Source organism: Dendrobates tinctorius, unplaced genomic scaffold (genome assembly GCF_039654945.1).
Source record: "Dendrobates tinctorius isolate UK_male_01 unplaced genomic scaffold, ASM3965494v1 ptg000107l, whole genome shotgun sequence".
Lineage (NCBI taxonomy): Eukaryota > Metazoa > Chordata > Amphibia > Anura > Dendrobatidae > Dendrobates > Dendrobates tinctorius.
This window is the reverse complement of record NW_027361775.1, coordinates 4315563-4337262: the sequence shown is the minus strand read 5'-3', so window position 1 is coordinate 4337262 and position 21700 is coordinate 4315563. Positions and strand designations below refer to the sequence as shown.

The following is a 21700-nucleotide window of genomic DNA, read 5'->3' as shown; positions in this document are numbered from 1 at the left end:
AACCAAGATTTTTAAAAACAGTTGGCGGCAAGCAAATGTGGTACCAATATTCAAAAAGGGGTGTAAAAGGGAACCTGGAAACTATAGGCCGGTAAGCTTAACATCTGTTGTGGGTAATATTTTTGAAGGGTTTCTAAGGGATACCATTATGGAATATCTCAATGTTAAAAAATGTTTAACTCCATATCAACATGGATTTATGAAGAATCACCCCTGTCAAACTAACTTTATCAGCTTCTATGAGGATGTAAGCTCTCAAATGGACCAAGGAGAATCATTGGATGTCATTTATCTCGACTTCTCTAAAGCATTTCACACTGTCCCACATAAAAGATTGGCAAGTAAGATGAGAAAGCTTGGGCTAGGGGAAAATGTGTGCAGATGGGTAGGTAGCTGGCTTAGTGATAGTAAACAAAGAGTGGTTATTAATGGTGCATACTCAGATTGGGCCAGGGTTACTAGTGGGGTACCACAGGGTTCTGTATTGGTCCCCCTACTATTTAATATATTTATTAATGATCTAGTGGATGGCTTAGGCTAGTTTCACACTAGCGTTTATGAGCGCAGCGACGGCCTGCGCACGGCCGCCGCTAAGCCCCGCCCCATGCCGCGCCCCTGCCGGTAGCTCCGCCCACCGGCGCATGACGCTGCATGCGCCCTGCGTCCCCTATCTTTATCACAGGGGGCGCAGGCCGTGCGCAGTATGCGTTTGGCGGAAGCATGCGTCCTTTTGACGGTGCGCCGACCTGCGCCAAACGCAACCTGCTGCAGTTTGGTTGCGTCGGCGCACCGTCAAAAAGGCGCATGCGCCGCCAAACGCATACTGCGCACGGCCTGCGCCCCCTGTGATAAAGATAGGGGACGCAGGGCGCATGCAGCGTCATGCGCCGGTGGGTGGAGCTACCGGCGGGGCGCGGCAGGGGGCGGAGCTTAGCGGCGGCCGTGCGCAGGCCGTCGCTGCGCTCATAAACGCTAGTGTGAAACTAGCCGTACACAGTAAAATATCAGTATTTGCAGATGATACAAAACTATGTAAGGTAGTTAACACAAAGGAGGAAAGTTTGCAACTACAGACAGATTTGAGTAAATTGGAGAATTGGGCTGAAAAATGGCAAATGAGGTTTAACACAGATAAGTGTAAGGTTATGCACATGGGAAGGAGAAAGAGATGCTACAATTACTTACTAAATGGGCAACTGCTGGGGAAAACAGACATGGAAAAAGACTTGGGCATCTTAGTCAATAAGAAGCTAAATTGGAGTGCCCAGTGTCAGGCAGCTGCCACCAATGCAAATAGGGTCATGGGATGCATTAGAAGAGTTCTGGGGACACGAGATGAAAACATAATTCTCCCTCTGTACAAATCACTCGTCAGACCACACTTGGAGTATTGTGTGCAATTTTGGACGCCGGTGCTCAAGAAAGACATTACTGAACTTGAAAGGGTTCAAAGGCGGGCTACTAAAATGATAAATGGAATTGGTTCACTACATTACCCAGAAAGGTTATCAAAATTAGGTCTATTTACTCTAGAAAAGAGAAGACTTAGGGGAGACCTAATATATATGTACAAGTATATCAGAGGTCAATACAGAGATCTCTAAAATGAACTGTTTGTACCAAGGACTGTGACAAGAACAAGGGGGCATTCTCTTCGTTTGGAGGAAAGACAATTTCTGCACCAGCATAGAAGAGGGTTCTTCACGGTAAGAGCAGCGAGGCTCTGGAATTCTCTTCCTGAGGAAGTGGTGATGGCCAACTCACTGAATGAATTTAAGAAAGGAATGGATGCTTTTCTTGTGAGTAACAGTATAGAAGGTTACGAATAACATTAGAGTCTTGAGGAGATCATTTGCATATTCCCAGTGCCTTCTGGGATAAGTGAAGAGTCTCCGCGAGCTCTACGATCACTGGGTTTTGGCCGTTGCAGCTGAAAAGAGGAAATCGGAAAACCAGGGGAATAGTCTTGAGGAGATCATTTGCATATTCCCAGTGCCTTCTGGGATAAGTGAAGAGTCTCCGCGAGCTCTACGATCACTGGGTTTTGGCCGTTGCAGCTGAAAATAGGAAATCGGAAAACCAGGGGAAGAGTCTTGAGGAGATCATTTGCATATTCCCAGTGCCTTCTGGGATAAGTGAAGAGTCTCCGCGAGCTCTACGATCACTGGGTTTTGGCCGTTGCAGCTGAAAAGAGGAAATCGGAAAACCAGGGGAAGAGTCTTGAGGAGATCATTTGCATATTCCCAGTGCCTTCTGGGATAAGTGAAGAGTCTCCGCGAGCTCTACGATCACTGGGTTTATACTTATACGATCACTGAAAAGAGGAAATCGGAAAAACCGAATTTTGGCTCATCTTTCATCGTTTTTAAGAAATCTCAAGATGGAAGAGGCCAGGAGCCATTTGGTGAGCTGCATTTCTTGCTACATGTTCACAGACTTACCAGTGGAAAAGCCAAATTTCACATGCCACAAATGCAAGCTTGTGTCCCTGTTGGAGGAAAAGTTGCAAAATCTCGAAGAGAGGTTGGCTACGTTGAAGATCATTAAGGAAGGTGAAGAGTTCTTGGACAGAGCAGAATTATCTCTTCATGTTACAGAAAGAGAAGAAATTCGAAGTGCACCTGAAGAAACAGAGGAATGGAGACATGTGACCCAGAGAAGCAGGAGGATCAGGAGGCAGTCAGCACCCATACTGCTCAGAAACCAGTACCAGGCTCTCACGCAGGAAAACGATGAAGAAATACATCAGGATAAGACTTTGCCAACAAACAGCAACCTTGTACGCCTTCAGAGTCCTCCTGGATGGAGAAAGAAAAATGTTGTGAAGAAGAAACGGAGAGTGGTGGTCATGGGGGATTCCCTGTTGAGAGGAACAGAGGCCGCTATCTGCAGACCGGATATAACTTCAAGAGAAATGTGCTGTCTTCCAGGTGCAAAAATTAAAGATGTGTCTGACAGGATATCAGGACTCTTCAGACCTACAGATGACTACCCATTCCTGCTACTACATGTGGGGACAAATGACACCGCAAGAAACGACCTGGAAACCATCTGCAGAGACTTTGAAGACTTAGGCAAGAAAGTGAAAGAACTGGGAGCGCAGGTGGTCTTCTCTTCCATCCTCCCAGTGGATGGCCATGGAACAAGGAGGTGGAATAAGATTCTGCAGGTGAACAACTGGCTACGTCGATGGTGCCGTCAGCAACGATTTGGATTTCTGGATCACGGAGTGAACTACTTATACGATGGACTACTTGCTAGAGATGGGGTGCACCTTACGAAGACTGGAAAGCATGTATTTGGAAGTCGCCTTGCTACACTTGTAAGGAGAGCTTTAAACTAGAACAACATGGGAAGGGAAGCAAAAGACCAGAAAAAGCCATACACCTGACAAATGCTATTGAGAACTCTGCTAATAGAAGTGGAAAGGAAGAACAAAGACGAAAGAATCTAATTAATAAAAATATTGGAGAAAGAGAAACCAATCACAAACTAAAATGTTTCTATACTAATGCACAAAGCATGGGCAACAAACAAGGAGAATTGGAACTACTAACACAGGAAAAGAAATATGATGTCATTGGAATCACTGAAACTTGGTGGGACGATACACATGATTGGAACACAAGACTAGAAGGATACAACTTATTTGCAAGAAACAGACTTGATAAACGAGGAGGAGGTGTTGCATTGTATGTTAGAAATGCGTATATCTGCACAGAGATTGAAGCTTCAGAGACTGGGAGTTCTGTGGAAACTGTTTGGGTAAGAATACAAGGACAGAACAATGGAAAGGACACCATTGTAGGCATTTACTACAGGCCGCCTGTGCAAGCTGAAGATATGGATGAACTCTTTATGCATCAAATGGCCAAGTTCTCCAAAAAATATGACATAGTTGTCATGGGAGATTTCAACTATCCAGACATTTGTTGGGAATCTCTCTCAGGCAAAACTAACAGGTCAAGGAAATTCTTATCCTCTCTTGCTGACAACTTTATCTTCCAAAAGGTAGGGGAGAAAACAAGGGGAACTGCTACCTTGGATCTAATCCTTATAAACAGGGAGGAAATGGTTGAGGAGGTAAAAGTGGCTGGAACCCTAGGAGGTAGCGACCATGCTATTTTAGAATTTTGGATAACTAGAGGCGGAAGACCTGTGAAGACTCAGACGTCAAGGTTAGATTTCAGAAAGGCAGATTTTAAGGGATTCAGAAAGATAATTGGAGGGATCCAATGGCTGGATATCCTTAAAGACAAAAATGTCCAGGAAGGATGGGAAATCTTGAAAAATGAAATTCTCAAAGCACAGTTGTTAACAATTCCGAAAAGAGGGAAGAATAGGAAGCATTTAAGGAAACCAGGATGGGTGAACACAGAACTAAAGCACATGCTAAAAAGGAAGAAAAAAATGTTTATAAAATGGAAAGAGGGAGGCATATCTAAAGAAGAATATAATGCTGTCTGCAGAATCTGCAGGGCACAAATCAGATTATCTAAAGCTGAAAATGAATTGAGGCTTGCAAGAGATGTCAAAAGCAATAATAAAGGATTTTGGGGATATGTCAAAAGTAAAAGAAAAGTCAAAGATGCTATAGGATTTTTACAGGATGAAAATGATGAAATGGTAAGACAGGATGTTGAGAAGGCTGAACTTTTAAATTCCTATTTTGCATCTGTTTTCTCTCAGAAAGGAAATGTAACACCAACTGTTATTCACTGTCCTATTAAGGGAATAGAAGAATCCAGGATATCTATAAACAGAAAGATAGTGAGGAAACACTTAGCTAACCTAAATGAATTCAAGTCTCCAGGTCCAGATGAATTACACCCCAGAGTACTGAAGGAGATAGCAGAAGAAATTTCTGAACCACTCTCCATAATCTTTGAAAATTCTTGGAGAACAGGAGAAGTGCCAGAAGACTGGAGAAGAGCAAATGTTGTTCCTATCTTCAAAAAGGGGAAGAAGGTGGACCCAGGCAACTATAGGCCGGTGAGTCTGACTTCTATACCAGGAAAGATCTTTGAACAAATTATTAAACAACATGTAAGTCAATACCTGGATAAGAATGAAGTGATCAAACAGAGTCAGCATGGGTTTGTAACTAATAAGTCATGTCAGACTAACTTAATTTCCTTCTATGACGGTATCACTGATTGGGTGGATCAAGGAAATGCTGTAGATATAGTATATCTTGACTTCAGCAAAGCATTTGACAAAGTCTCTCATACAATCCTTATTGAAAAAATGACTAAGTATGGAATGGACAAGGCAACTGTTAGGTGGATTCATAGCTGGCTTAGTGATCGGACCCAAAGAGTGGTCGTAAATGGCTGCACATCCAGTTGGAAGAATGTCTCAAGTGGGGTACCACAGGGCTCTGTCCTGGGCCCTGTATTGTTCAACATCTTTATCAACGATTTAGATGAAGGAATTGAGGGTAAACTGATTAAATTTGCTGATGACACAAAGCTAGGAGGGATAGCTAATACTAGAGAAGAGAGAGAGAGGATTCAAAAAGATTTAAATAAACTGGAGAAGTGGGCAGTAACTAACAGAATGGTTTTTAACAGGGAGAAATGCAAAGTACTACATCTGGGCAATAAAAATGAAAAAAGCATATATAGAATGGGAGGAATAGGGCTAAGTGACAGCACATGTGAAAAAGACTTGGGTATACTAATAGATCACAGACTGAATATGAGTCAACAGTGTGATGCAGCAGCAAAAAAGGCAAATGCAGTTCTAGGATGTATTAACAGAAGCATACAGTCTAGATCACGTGAAGTCATTATTTCCCTCTACTCCTCTTTGGTCAGACCTCACCTGGAATATTGTGTCCAGTTTTGGGCACCACATTTTAAAAAAGACATCAACAAACTGGAGCAAGTTCAGAAAAGAGCGACCAGAATGGTGACCGGTTTGCAAACCCTGTCTTATGAGGAAAGGTTGCAGGATTTGGGAATGTTTAGTTTGCAAAAGAGAAGACTGAGAGGAGACTTAATTGCTGTCTACAAATATCTAAAGGGCTGTCACATTGTAGAAGGATCAACTTTATTCTCATTTGCACAAGGAAAGACTAGAAGCAATGGGATGAAACTGAATGGGAGGAGACACAGATTAGATATTAGAAAAAACTTTTTGACAGTTAGAGTGATCAATGAGTGGAACAGGCTGCCACGAGAAGTGGTGAGTTCTCCTTCAATGGAAGTCTTCAAACAGAGGCTGGACAGACATCTGACTGGGATGATTTAGCGAATCCTGCTTTGAGCAGGGGGTTGGACCAGATGGCCCAGGAGGTCCCTTCCAACTCTACGATTCTATGATTCTATATTATAGGTAGATGGTTTACCCAGCTTAGGGGAATGAATTTTTTTCCCTATGGTGAAAATTGGCTTCTACTCTGTGGGTTTTTTGCCTTCCCCAGGATCAACAATGCAGAACAGCTGCACTACAAATAGGCTGAACTAGATGGACATAAGGTCTTCCTTCAGCCTTCAAAACTATGTTATGTTATGTTAGTTTTCATGCGTCTTGCCATGCTTGCCACCAGTCTTTCACACTGCTTCTGGAGCAAAAATGTAAGCAGTTCTTCTTTGTTTGATGGCTTGTGACTATCCATCTATCCATCATCCTGCTGATTACATTCTGGAGGTTTTCAATGGGGTTCAGGTCTGGAGAATGGGCTGCCCATGACAGAGTTTTGATGTGGTGGTCTCTTCATTTTTGCCAGAGCTGTATATATATACACTCACTGGCCACTTTATTAGGTACACCTGTCCAACTGTGTGTTAAGACTTAATTTCTAATCAGCCAATCACATGGCGGCAACTCAGTGCATTTAGGCATGTAGACATGGTCAAGACAATCTCCTGCAGTTCAAACCGAGCATCAGTATGGGGAAGAAAGGTGATTTGAGTGCCTTTGAACGTGGCATGATTGTTGGTGCCAGAAGGGCTGGTCTGAGTATTTCAGAAACTGCTGATCTACTGGGATTTTCACGCACAACCATCTCTAGGGTTTACAGAGAATGGTCCGAAAAAGAAAAAAAATCCAGTGAGCGGCAGTTCTGTGGCCGGAAATGCCTTGTTGATGCCAGAGGTCAGAGGAGAATGGGCAGACTGGTTCGAGCTGATAGAAAGGCAACAGTGACTCAAATTGCCACCCGTTACAACCAAGGTAGGCAGAAGAGCATCTCTGAACGCACAGTGCGTCGAACTTTGAGGCAGATGGGCTACAGCAGCAGAAGACCACACTGGGTACCACTCCTCTCAGCTAAGAACAGGAAACTGAGGCTACAATTTGCACAAGCTCATCGAAATTGGACAGTAGAAGATTGGAAAAACGTTGCCTGGTCTGATGAGTCTCGATTTCTGCTGCGACATTCGGATGGTAGGGTCAGAATTTGGCGTAAACAACATGAAAGCATGGATCCATCCAGCCTTGTATCAACGGTTCAGGCTGGTGGTGGTGGTGTCATGGTGTGGGGAATTTTTTCTTGGCACTCTTTGGGCCCCTTGGTACCAATTGAGCATCGTTGCAACGCCACAGCCTACCTGAGTATTGTTGCTGACCATGTCCATCCCTTTATGACCACAATGTACCCAACATCTGATGGCTACTTTCAGCAGGATAATGCGCCATGTCATAAAGCTCGAATCATCTCAGATTGGTTTCTTGAACATGACAATGAGTTCACTGTACTCAAATGGCCTCCTCAGTCACCAGATCTCAATCCAATAGAGCATCTTTGGGATGTGGTGGAACGGGAGATTCGCATCAGGGATGTGCAGCCGACAAATCTGCGCCAACTGTGTGATGCCATCATGTCAATATGGTCCAAAATCTCTGAGGAATGCTTCCAGCACCTTGTTGAATCTCTGCCATGAAGAATTGAGGCAGTTCTGAAGGCAAAAGGGGGTCCAACCCATTACTAGCATGGTGTACCTAATAAAGTGGCCAGTGAGTGTGTATATATATATATATATCATTTTTCGGATTATAAGATGCACTTTTTTTGGGGGGAGAAATGGGGGTGCGTCTTATAATGCGTATATACCTTACCGACACCGTTGCTGTAGGTTGCAGGCTGGGATGATGGGGTGTCAGTTGGTGCTGCTGATGCCCGGCGGTGCTATGGTGGGTTCCAGCACTGCAGGGGTGTCCTGCGGTGCTGCCCGGTGCTGCAGTGGGTATGGAAAGAATTCATACCCCCTTTAAAATTTTCACTCTTTGTTTCATTGCAGCCATTTGATAAATTCAAAAAAGTTCATTTTTCTCCTCATTTATGTACACTCTGCACCCCATCTTCACTGAAAAAAACAAGAAATGTAGACATTTTTGCAAATTTATTAAAAAAGAAAAACTGAAATATCACAAAGTCATAAGTATTCAGACCCTTTGCTCAGACACTCATATTTAAGTCACATGCTGTCCATTTCCTTGTGATCCTCCTTGAGATGGTTCTACTCCTTTATTGGTATCCAGCTGTGTTTAATCAAACTGATAGGACTAGATTTGTAAAGGCACACACTTGTCTATATAACACTTCACAGCTCACAGTGCATGTCAGACCAAATGAGAATCATGAGGTCAAAGGAACTGGCCAAGGAGCTCAGAGACAGAATTGTGGCATGGCACACATTTGGCCAAGATTTTCAAAAGAATTTCTGCAGTGCTCAAGGTTCCTAAGAGCACAGTGGCCTCTATAATCCTTAAATGGAAGAAATTTGGGACCACCAGAAGTCTTTCTATACCTGGCCGTCCAGCGAAACTAAAGTACAGAGATGTCCTGGATGAAAACCTCTTCCAGAGTGCTGTGGACCTCAGACTTGGCTGAAAGTTCACCTTCCAACAAAACAATCACCCTAAGCACACAGCTAAAATAACAAAGGAGTGGCTTCAGAACAACTCTGTGACAATTCTTGACTGGCCCAGCCAGAGTCCCGACCTAAACCCAATTGAGCATCTCTGGAGAGACCTGAAAATGGCTGTCCACAAACGTTCACCATTTAACCTGATGGAACTGGAGAGGATCTGCAAATAAGATTGGCAGAGAATCCCCAAATCCAGGCGTGAAAAACTTGTTGCATCATTCCCAAGAAGACTCATGGCTGTACTAGTTCAAAAGGGTGCTTCTACTCAATACTGAGCAAAGGGTCTGAATATTTATGACCATGTGATATTTCAGTTTTTTGTTTTTAATAAATTTGCAAAAATTTCTACATTTCTGGGGGGGTTTTCAGTCAAGATGGGGTGCAGAATGTACATTAATGAGAAAAAAATTAACTTTTTGAATTTACCAAATGGCTGCAATGAAACAAAGAGTGAAAAATTTAAAGGGGTCTGAATACTTTCCATACCCACTTTATATATACATACATGCCAATTTTTAGTTATTTAATCCAATAAATTTAATTTATGCCTATATTTTTCTCACTTCACTTTCACCAACTTAGACTATTAATTGCTGATGCATCACATATAAATAAGATTACAAAAATATTTTACTATCACAATCCACTGTATATCCTTTGTATAAACAAAATAGCTTGTATGGAGGATGTCATGAAAGGGCTTAATAACCAATATTAAAGAATACATAAGATTATTGATACATATTGGTCCCTTGTGTTACAGGATAAATGATTGGGTGCAGTGTTATCTGGAAAAAACACCCGTTGTTTGTTGTAAAGCACTATGTATGGTGCTTATTTTAGCCTGTACAATGAAATAAATATTCAAAAAGCCATCTGCTTCTTGGTTATCTATAAAGCAACATGGACAGTTTATATATTATAAGGGCAATGAACATTCTTTGAGCTCTACATAACAGCTAAAACCTATATAAAAGGGACTGACAATACGATCTAAGATTTGATTACACAGGAAGGCAATTATGTCCAGGATTGAAAAGTCCTTTGTTATTTCAATAAAGAGAATCTACTTTGTAGATGGACATTGTGTCTCCAACCTCTTGAAGGATACATAATCCCTGTGTGGTTGGGAGTATAAGCTTTTACTCCTCAATTGAACATCTTATCTTGGACACACATTCCATGTGGAGGTGAAGTACAAGCCATTGTTCTTCAGATGGACATCTAGTCTTGGCCTAAACTGAATGCCCTCAGGCCTTTTGACACCAGGACTTTATCCTAAATCCAAGGATGCCATCAAGGGGAAGATGGTTGGACACTCTACTACAAAGAATACCGGAGCAAGGGTGGAGTCATGGCTTGTATGTGGGTGTGGATGTGTATTGGTTTAATATATATGTAAGGATCAGATTTATATCTCTCTTCCCCACATCCCTGCTTCTACTACCCTCTCCTATAACTTCTTCCCTTTAATTGTACCCTTTCCTCTTAGTTAGACTTCCCTTATGTATGTCATTGTAAATACCTTGTTTGTAATAAACCCCCTTTTAAAGATCCAGTAGTTCCTTTTAATTGCTAGTAGCTGGCACTCCAAAACTCAGCAGATTCTTCACTACTTTCCCACGATGAGCTTTTTGTGAGTTTTGATTTTAAAGATTTTCTGCACCATTTTTGCACCTACTTTATAAATTAGGTTACTGAGATTTTGAGTGTATTTTTTTAGGCTGGAGTGACACTACCATAGAATACGGCCAAGTACTATGCAAGAAAACATCGCACAGCACTTGGTCCAGTGTTAATCTATGGGGCAGCTCACATCAGCGTTTATTTTCCTAGGCGTAATCGAAATGCGTGTAAAATCACAGCATGGTACGTTTGGCACCGAGACTCGGACGAGACTTGCCAATGCTAGCCTATGAGTGCGAGCAAAAAAATCGCACAGCACTCCGACCATGTAAGTGCTGTCCAATTTTTATGCATCAGTGTCATTTGAAAAGCCGGCAATTCATGTGCCACATACAGTAAAATCACAGCGTAACAGGTTAGAACAGAATAGATAAAATAGATATATACACATAAAATACATAGATATAGATGTCAGTGACACACACATATATATGTAAATATATTACAAAGATAGAAGTAAAGCTGACAATTCAGCAGTTGCATAGAGTATAATCGCTGCATGAACCGACAGCATAAAATAGATGAATTACATACAGTAAATACACTTAGAATAGGTAGATATACAAATGTCAGTGACAAATACAATTAGTACAGTGTGTGTGCAGCTTATTGTACATGTGTTTAATTAACAAAATATTATTTTGTTGTAAAAAAAATGGCGTGGGCTCCCGCATAATTTTTTTAACCAGAAGAGGGAAAGCCAATGCCTGGGGGTCGATGTTTATAGCCTGGGAAGGGGGTAATACCCATGGAGCTTCTCAGGCTATTAATATCAGCTCACAACTGTATACTTTGCCTTTACTGACTATTAAAATGGGGGACCCAAAAAAATTATTTATGCGAAAAGGAGATGAATCCAGCGAGCCAAGTTTGAAGTACATAAAAAATCTTTTTCTTTATTTCAAACGTAGAAAAAATATTTATCCATAGCAGCATATTATAAATATAGGCAGAGATAGGAAAAATTACTGCTGTAAAGCGCACGGCAAGATGCGTTTCGGCTAGACCTTTATCATTGCCAAAAAAAATGATTTAGGGTCCCCCTATAACTAATAACCATCAAAGGCTATGCAGACAGCTTCAGGTTGATATTAATAGCCTAGGAAGAGCCCATGGATATTGGCCCCCCAGGCTAAAACCATCAGCTCTCTGCTACTTCAGAAATGGTGCATCTCTAAGATTCTGGCACTTAGCCTTGCTTTTCCCACTTGACCAGTATGTTCTACTGTCTGAAGATCACATCAGATTATTGTATAGTAGACAATTCCCAGAATGTTAATTACCAGGATAAGAATTAGGTACACATTAGACCATCAACAAATGCTAAGAGATTTTAGTTCTGCTACCTGCATTAAAATTAAAATCACAGAGAATATTACCGTGTGAATACCAAGGCCATTAAGCATGTATAGTACATCTTCAGTTGCAACATTTCCCGTTGCTCCATTTGCATAAGGGCATCCACCAAGTCCAGCAGCTGCGCTGTCCACAACACTAACCCCCATCTTCAAAGAAATGTGGAGAATGGGGATTATATTATGTTTTTTAATACACAAGTCAAATATTAACAATAGAATACATTTAGGAAAAAAATATAAAGTTAATTAAACATTTGTTTTAAGTCCTTAAAGTCTGTTACTAGCTAATTTGGTTAAAAAAATTACAGCTGCATGTGGTAGAACATTAGAGACCAATAATTAATTGAATGTAACATTGGATCCATTTAATTACACCAAAATTTGTAAAGTATGACATAAGTTTCTTTAAACAAAAAGTATTCCTAGTAGTTATAAGACTCCAGAGTAAAAACTACAACATTGCCCAGCTTACCTTTACCCACGTCATGATTGGAGATTTTCAGAAAATATAACCTACAATAAAAACAATTCACATAATCTCTATAGTAAGTAAGTAGTAACACATGTAAAAACATGTGGTACTTAGTTAACAATTTTTAAAGCACCACTCCAGCATATTTTTTTTTAATTTTACCACTGGAGTGGTGCTTTGTATTTTTGGTCCCTGCATTTAGTCTCATGCATACCTGTCACCATCATCACCTTCTATTGCAGCGGCTCCAGTCGGTCTCCGGCAACCTTCCGGGTCACTCCAGTGTTTGTTGGAGTGAGTCGGACCTCACTCCTCAATGTGTGTCTAAGAAAACCTTGTTCTGGCCCTCCTAGAATTTCATTAAGAGCTGTTGATGTAACTTCTGACTTCTGTGCAGTCAGACATTGTCACCAGATGCCACAGCGGATATAAGGCGGGGCTGAAAAAAGGTGAAGACGCAGGAGGAATGGTGCTTTACATTAAAGAAGTGTAAAAACCATCACCCCCAACAATCACTCTTGCAACTCACATCCTCACATCACTATAAACCAGTAGGCCTTAAAATAGAAAGGAACAGAGCTGGACCTGGGCCTGACTGTGTTTTGCACCTGCAAGTAGAAAGCTGAATATATAATGGCATACAGACTAAGGAAGTGAACACACTCCCAAATGTACTGAGTACAACAACTAAAGGCACAACTCCAGCGGTTCTTTTTATTTTAGCACTGGAGTTGAAGCATTAATGTAAGTTTCCTGCCCCTTGTAATATACTCATCAGCCACTGTCTTCAGCTGTTACTGGTGCTACTCCGGTCCAATCCGCCAGAGTGCAACTTCTGACCAGAAGTGAGAGCTAACAGTCAAAAGCTCTCAATGTACTCTAAGTATATGAGAGGTTCATTCTGACTCTCACAAACTTACAATGAGAAGTGACCTTTTTACAATTGTTACTATTTACTTACTGTTACACCGAGAAAAACGCCCTGGGGTAAACAACAATTATTGGCACTTCAAAATACCATACTACACCAAAAGGTCATAACTGAAATTAACCAGCAGACCAAATGAAGAGAATCAATGTAAAGATAAAAGATCAATTTTATTAATGAACTGAAGAGCCCGGCGCTGCCCGGGCATAGCAATAGCTAACTATGGTTAGTCATAACAAATTATAATGATTATATCTACAGTATATATATATATATAAAGCTGAGTGTAGAGCCCCGCCCACTCTGCATAGCCACAGTCAATATAATATCCCAGATCATCCCGTCAGCCAGAGCTACCGGACTACTACCCCTAATATCCCACATCATTGCATCAGCCCGAGCTATCAGACTACTACCCCTAATATCCCACATCATCCCGTCAAAGCCACCAGACTACTACCCCTATATCCCACATCATTACATCAGCTATAGCCACTGGACAACTACCACTAATATCCCACATCATCCCATCAAAGCCGCTGGACTACTATCCCTAATATCCCACATCATCCTGTCAGCCAGAGCCACCAGACTACTACCCCTAATATCCCACAACATTCTGTCAGCGAGAGTGACCGGACTACTCCCCCTAATATCCCACATCATCCCATCAGCCAGAGCCACCGGACTACTCCCCCTAATATCCCACATCATCCCATCAGCCTGGGGTCAGAATCAGAGTGCTGAGTGGAATGGCCCTAACTTCCATACCAGGGATCCCTTTAAGAGAGGCCTGGCATCAGACCATAGTGCTGAGTGGATTCGCCCTGCCTTCCATACCAATGATCCCTTTAATAGAAGCCTGGGGTGAGAATCATAGTGCTGTGGGATTTTCCCTTACTTCCATACTGGAGATCCCTTTAAGAGAAGTCTGTTGTCAGTACCAAAGCGCAGAGTGGATTTTCCCTCACTTCCATACTGGTGATTAGGGATGGGCGAATCCTGAAATATTCGGAATCGCTAGGCTGTAACGAGTCCGACTTGGAAACTCGCTACTCGTTGCGAGTCTAGCGAGTCCAATGTTAATGAATGGGGATGCGAGTTTTGCAGCGATTCCTGTGCTGGGGAGGAGGAGAATGGGGATGCAGATTTTTTTTTTTGCAGAGTTTCTTAGCGATTTTGTGTCAGCAGCTGGACACAAAATCGCTAAGAAACTAGGATTGCTTGTATTAAACTGTTAAAAAACTAGCTAGGAGTTCTCTCTCTCTGTTTTGCAGCGATTCCTGTGCTGGGGAGGAGGAGAATGGGGATGCGAGGAGAGAGAGAGAGAGAGAATGAACTCCTAGCTAGTTTTTTCACAGTTTAATACAAGCAATCCTAGTTTCTTAGCGATTTTGTGTCCAGCTAGGACACACAAAACTAGCTAGGAGTTCTCTCTCTCTCTCCCCTCCAGCACAGGAATCGCTGCAAAACTCGCATCCCCATTCTCCTCCTCCCCAGCACAGGAATTCCCCAGCACAGGAATCGCTGCAAAACAGAGAGAGAGAACTCCTAGCTAGTTTTTTCACAGTTTAATACAAGCAATCCTAGTTTCTTAGCGATTTTGTGTCCAGCTGCTGACACAAAATCGCTAAGAAACTCTGCAAAAACTAGGATTGCCATTCAATTGCATTGGACTCGTTACTGTGCGAGTAATCGCTTGGAAACTCGCAGAGTATCGACTCCTGCGAGTCCCCTACTACTCGCAGAGTAACGAGTCCTAACGAGTAGATTCGCCCATCCCTACTGGTGATCCCTTTAAGAAGGGCCTGGGGTCAGAATCAGAGTGCAGAGTCGAAGGCCCTCACTTCCATACCGGGGATCCCTTTAAGAGGGGCCTGGGGTCAGAATCAGAGTGGATTTGCCTTCACTTCCATACCGGGGATCCCTTTAAGAGTGGCCTGGGGTCAGAACCAGAGCGCTGAGTGGATTTGCCCTAACTTCCATGCCAATGATCCCTTTAAGAGGCCCTGGGGCCAGAACTAGAGCGCTGAGTGGAACGGTCCTAACTTCCATACCGGGGATCCCTTTAAGAGAGGCCTGGTGTTAGGGCTGGCGAAACGCACCAAATAATAAAATAATAGTAAGGTGCGTTCACAGCCCAGGGTCCACCGTACAGAGGTGGTAAACTGCTGCTTAGTAATTGCGAATGGATATAGCGGTATACAAAAGGTCACACGCGGGTTAACATCACCAGGTGTGAACAGGAGCGGACTCTGTTATGTCACAGAGCCGCAGTACCGTGGAACATAAATGCCAGAGCCTGTTAAGACACACAGCAATCGGCAAGAGAGCGCTCAGTAAATGGTCACAGAAGTCATCCCCAAGGACACAAGGTCTGAGTTCATCTAGACCTACTGAGCGTGCGGCGTTGCACCTGCGGACGCCTCTAATGAACACTGACCACCGAGGAGTGCAGACTAACTGCACCGTGGCATACAGACAAAGCCACCGGTGGATGCTGATGCCAGTCTCTGACTCTGCCTCTACCTTGACCTCAGCCTGAGTGCTAGAAGGCTAGGCTACACTACACATGCGTACCAAGGGGAGGGGTTTCATAATGAGTCACACATCAAAAACATTCATACATGCATACAACACTCACTCCACATGGTCTAATCTTTTTCTATATTAGCGCTCGGCCATGTGGTTGTGCTATCGTTTTATAGATGCAGCCTTCTGGGACCTTCCTGATGGTCCAATCCGAGCTGCAATAGGACCTGTGTAGAGATGAGCGACTTTACCTTTTTTAGGGTCGAGTCGTGTTTCATGAAACCCGACTTTCTCAAAAGTCGAGTGAACGAAATCGGCCGACTATAGGGAAAAGTCAGGGGTCCGACTGAAACACGAAACCCAATGCAAGTCAATGGGGAAGCAAAGTCGTCAGGGAGTGGAGGACAGTAAACACACCAACAGTGCCCATTTCAATGGCAACATCAATCCTTATTACTTAAGCTTGTCAACCTTAATTTACTTTATAATAATAGTTAGGCATTGAAAACTGAGGGTTATTTGGCTAAAGTTGTGGGAGGGGTTGGGCTGGCTCCAGGTTTTCATGTGCCCCAGGCCAAAGAGTGTCAGTGCGCCCCTTTAACACATACCACAATTCATGATGCTCTGAAACGGCACAGAAATATAGGTATAGTACAATGAAAAATACTTCACTTCTTACATGACATGACTGATATCTATTTTAAATTCTACAATAGCTCAAAAAACGGACAGTATGTTATGCCATACAGTATTATGGCCACCACAGGGTGTGCCATACAGAAAAATGAGCCCCATATATTTCTCCTAACAGAATAATTGGTCCCATATAATGTTACACACAGTATACTTTATGATGAGCTCCACATAATGCTACAGTATATGATGGTCTCCTTGGATGATGCTCGTGTGTTATGGGCCCAAATAATGCTCCAAATATAATGGACCCCATTTCTAATGCTCCAGTGTATAATGGGCCCAATAGATGCTGCCCCAGTGTCTGATGTCCTCCATTTGGAATGCTCCAGTATCTGATGGGCCTCATGGATGATGCTCCAGTGTATGATGGGCCCAATTCATTGCCCAGATATAATGAGGCCCATTTCTAATGCTCCAGTGTATAATGGGCCCCGTAAATGCTGCTCCAGTGTCTGATGTCCCCCATTTGGAATTCTCCAGTATATGATGGGCCTCATGGATGATGCTCCAGTGTATGATGGGCCCAAATAATGCTCTATATATAATGTGCCCCATTTAGAATGAACTCAGGCATGGTATGTGAAAAGAGCTCCATGGAGTAATCTGAAGTGTGGGCTGCCACATCCTTCACTTTTGGTGTGGGTGAAGGACACAAGGAATGGGGTTACTCCTGACCAGAAGCCTGCACTGACAACTCAGTGCTTGCATTTTTTGAAACTTCAGAAGAGGAGGTGATAGAGCTGGAGGCTTTTTCAGCAATGTAAGGCAAAACCAGTTCCTGATGCTCCAGTGTTGTGAATTCACTTTCTGGCCTACCTCTGGTTACTAGTGAAGGTAGTGGAGCTGGTTATATTGACAGAGGGGTCGCGGGTTCTCTTTCCGGGCTCCCTCTGGTGGTTACTGGAGGTAATGGAGCTGATCTAATTAACAGAAGCCTGCCACCTGATAATGAGGAGGATGACAGGAGATCTGGAGTTTCTGACTGGATTTAACAGTAGAGAAGAGAAAAGCCAGGGTTCGTCCACGCTAGACCACAAGGAACCAACCGAAGATGCAAGCAAACCTTTTTCACACTTGGCTTGAGTGTGAATAAAGGTTTGTTTGCATCTTCGATTGGTTCCTTGTGATCTAGCGTGGACGAACCCCGACTTTTCTCTTCTCTACTGTTTTATCTGCATCCCGGGATCTGCAGTGACCAAAACTTCCTTAGGTGGTTGTGACCCTTCACAACCTCATCAGGTGAGTGGATTACCTTTGTTAAACACGCTGGTGTCCCTCATTTACCGCCTTAGTGCGCTCCCCCTCTCTTTATTTTTTGTGACTGGATTTAAGACAGCCGACTCCCTCTATCCCTGCTGGTGATTTTTTCCTGCCTCCTGAGGTCTTAGTTTCCAGCTCAGTCCCTGCATGCTCAGCTAAGTGTTCTTTTGCTATTGTTCACATTTGATCTGGTTTTGTCTATTTCAGTTTTGTGTGTTCATCCAGCTCCGGCTGGGGCTGTGCTGTATTTCCACCCTAATGTTACTGCTTGTGCCAGTTTCTTTTTGTCCCTTATTAGAATGGCCTCTTTTTGCTTTGCTTTCAGAATATACCAGAGTGCTGATATAGTGGGCGAAGTCTAGTGACTTCAGTGTTTTTCTATCAGACGTGTTGGACATTTTTTGCAGGGTTTTTAGCATGATTGCAGATAGAGTCTTTCCTTTCCTGTCCTGTCTAGTTAGTGTGGGCCCCATCGTTTGCTCAGTCTATTTTCCTACCTGCGTTTGTGTTTTCTTCTTGTCTCACTGACAATATATGTTTGGGGGCTATCTATTCCTTTGTGGTCTGCTCTGGGGCAGTTTAGATTTCCCCTTTCTTGCTTTAGGCTTATTTAGTTCTCCGGCTGTGTCGAGGCATCTAGGATCATCGTAGGTACGCTCCACGGCTACTGCTAGTTATGTGGATAGGATCAGGGGTCTGCAATCCGCTTAGTTACCAACCTCTCTGGTTTTCTGTGGCTTAGCTTGGTCTTGCTTTCCTCCTCGGTGACCCAATCATAACACTCTGGCTTTAAAAGCAGTTTACCTACTCCCAGAAAAGGGAGCCTTACAGGCCTTCCGGAGCCAGACCATGATGCAGGATCAACACCTCTTGTCTTAGGTGCTATTTTGCTTTTGGCACTACCAGCAGATGCACCACCACTACCATCAGTGCAAGATGGCCCCCCACACCCGCAGCCTCTTCCACCATATTTACTAATTTTTTTTGAAAATGTACCCAAAATACCAGCAGATATATGGTACTTTATCTGAAGCGTACAGCTCTGTACAGTCTAGGGATAATTGTAAATCTCCATATATATTTCATGAGTCATACACAGATGCTCACAGGCTCAGTATGGATTACACAATAATATAAAAAGTTGCAAAAAGGGTACAGTATCACCAGATACAAGGTATATATAGTATAGTTTAAACATTCTGAATCTCCGTATATATTTCAGGAGGCAGACACAAACACTCTCAGGCCCAGTAATAGAGTTGAGCGAAATGGGTCAGTCAAATTCAAAAATCGCAGACTTTAGCTAAAGTCGGGTTTCGCCGATCGAAACCCGACCATAGTGTGAGGTCGGCCATGAGGTCGCCGAGCCGAGTGCCAAAGTCGCGTTTCAAATAATGATTCCAGCGCCTTTTCTCAGCCACTAATGCAGGAGGCAGACACAAACACTCTCAGGCCCAGTATGGATTAGACAAGATTATAAAAAGCAGTAAATGGGTAATGTATCACAAGCGAACAGCTGTATACAGTGTTGGTGTAATCTTAAATCTCCAACTATATTTCCGGAGTAACAGACAAACATTCACAGGCTCATTATGGATTACACCAGAATCAAAAAAGCAAAAAAGGGTACTATATCAGAAGTGTAGAGCTGCATACAGTGTTGGGCAAATTTGAAATCTCGGTATATATTTCCAGAGTCATCCTCAGACGCTCACTCAGTATGGATTTGACCGTAATACTAAATGTTGAAAAAAGGTACTGTATAACAAGATAGAAGCTGTTTATAGCATAGGGTAAAATTTTTTATCTCCGTATACATAAGAAGGAGGAAACCACACACGCCCACTCAGTATGGATTATACCGTAATAAAAAATTTAGAACAAAGGTACTATATCAGCAGATACCTGGTGTATCCAGTATAGGGGTAATTGTAAATTTCCGTCTATATTTCCTGAGTCAGACACAGACAATCACAGGCTCAGTATGGATTACACCAGAATATAAAAAGTAGAAAAAGGGAAATGCACTCGAAGCGTCCACCAGTATACATTGTTGGGGTACTTTTAAATCGTCGTATATATTTCAGTCTCAGTAAGCCAGTCCAGACTCTCCGCTACTGGAAACTAGATGGATACAAGTACACACAGAAAGTGGAGTGATTGCAGAAATTTGGGTATTACTGATCATGGGAAAATCTCCTGGTAGATTTCACAGAGGCGATGCTGACCCTCAATTACTTTGTCTGTGGAGACAGTGAAAACGGTTCTTTGTGAAGAAAGGATTGCTTATCGCAGTAGCGTGGATCCCATCACCGTTACTCGTCTCCATCAAATTGTGATCACAGGGAGAGATGTAGACAGGGTCCTCACTGCCTATCATGATGTGTCTGGTCACTTTGGAGTGCAAAAGACAGAAGCCACAGGCTGTAGGCGATTCTATTGGATTGGCATGAGAGGAGACATAGAAAAATGATGGCAGGAATGTCACACGTCTGTGACTGGGAAAACTGTGAAAGCTGATCATAAAGCACCACTGCATCTGATTGTGACTTGACGTCCATTACAAATGGTAGCCATTGATCATCTGAAGGTAGAGGCCAGCAGGACAGGCCATAGCTACTGTAACAACCCTGCTGGCATCACTGCATGGCCTCCCATCCCCCGCGCACCAACTTACTTTCTCCTTCAAACCATGCTGTGAAATCTGTCTGTTGCCAGCCCTGAGCTCCATGTGCTATGCCTCTTGTTTTCCTGCTTGCTCTCCATGTTTCCTGACTGTGTGTATAGGGGGCGGCGCCTGAACTCTATGGTTCTTATGCAGTCTGGGTGCACCTGGGTAATCTGTCCCTGACCAACCACCTGGAGCCCTTGACTATTTAGTTTCACCACTCCCACTGAAACATTGCCTGAGCAATGTCTATACTCAGTTAGTATCTCGCTGCTGAGGAAGCCAGGCCATGTTCTGTGTGTCTCCTTCTCTGGAGGATTACTCTAGTCTTGCTTTGTACCTTGTCTGCCTGCCAGGAGGCTGAATATCCTGGCCCTTGAGTCTTGTTCCCTGTACCTTGTCCGTACTCTGTCTGCCTGCCAGGAGGCAGAATATCCTGGTCCTTGTGTCTTTGTCCCTGTGCCTCTGTCTGAACTCAGTCTTACCTCTGTCTGTCAGTCTCCTTGTTTGTGGTTCCTTCCCTGCCGTGTCTTTCCTTGTGTCCTCTTTATCCATGCATCTGCACGCTCGCAGCTTTATCTGTGCATCTGCATGCTCGCAGCTCTGTCTGCACGGCTCCCTAGCCACTCTGTCTGCACAGCTCCCTAGCTGCTCTGCCTGCTCCGCACTCCTGCGGCTCTGCCTGCTCCGCACTCCTGCGGCTCTGCCTGCTCCGCACTCCTGCGGCTCTGCCTGCTCCGCACTCCTGCGGCTCTGCCTTCTCCGCACTCCTGCGGCTCTGCCTGCTCCGCACTCCTGCAGCTCTACCTGCTCCGCACTCCTGCGGCTCTGCCTGCTCCTCACTCCTGCGGCTTTGCCTGCTCCGCACTCCTGCGGCTCTGTCTACCTGCACCTCCTGTGTGAACAGGCCCAAACCTGTTCCTTCATACTCCATTCCTTCCTGCCTATATCCATACCAGTACCTCCTGTGTGAACAGGTCCAGATCCTGTTCCAGCATACACCACTCCCTCCTGCCTACACCTCCTGTGTGAACAGGCCCAAACCTGTTCCTTCATATTCCATTCCTTCCTGCCTAGATCCATACCTGTACCTTCTGTGTGAACAGGTCCAGATCCTGTTCCAGCATACACCACTCCCCCCTGCCTACACCTCCTGTGTGAACAGGTCCAGATCCTGTTCCAGCATACACCACTCCCTCCTGCCTACACCTGCTGTGTGAACAG

General features: G+C 43.6%; 1 protein-coding gene across 2 annotated transcripts in view; it reads right to left on the bottom strand.

Annotated features, from left to right (window-relative positions):
• The window catches only part of HMGCLL1 (3-hydroxy-3-methylglutaryl-CoA lyase like 1), a 198482-nt gene that overhangs the window by 63385 nt on the left and 113397 nt on the right, over window positions 1-21700 (bottom strand). Inside the window, exon 9 of one of the 2 annotated variants that reach the window (XM_073589136.1) lies at window positions 11942-12067. The exons of the other annotated variant lie outside the window; for it this stretch is intronic. Within the exon in view, the coding sequence (XP_073445237.1) occupies window positions 11942-12067 (126 nt within the window). The remainder of the gene's footprint in view (window positions 1-11941; window positions 12068-21700) is intronic. 2 annotated transcript variants of the gene reach the window in all.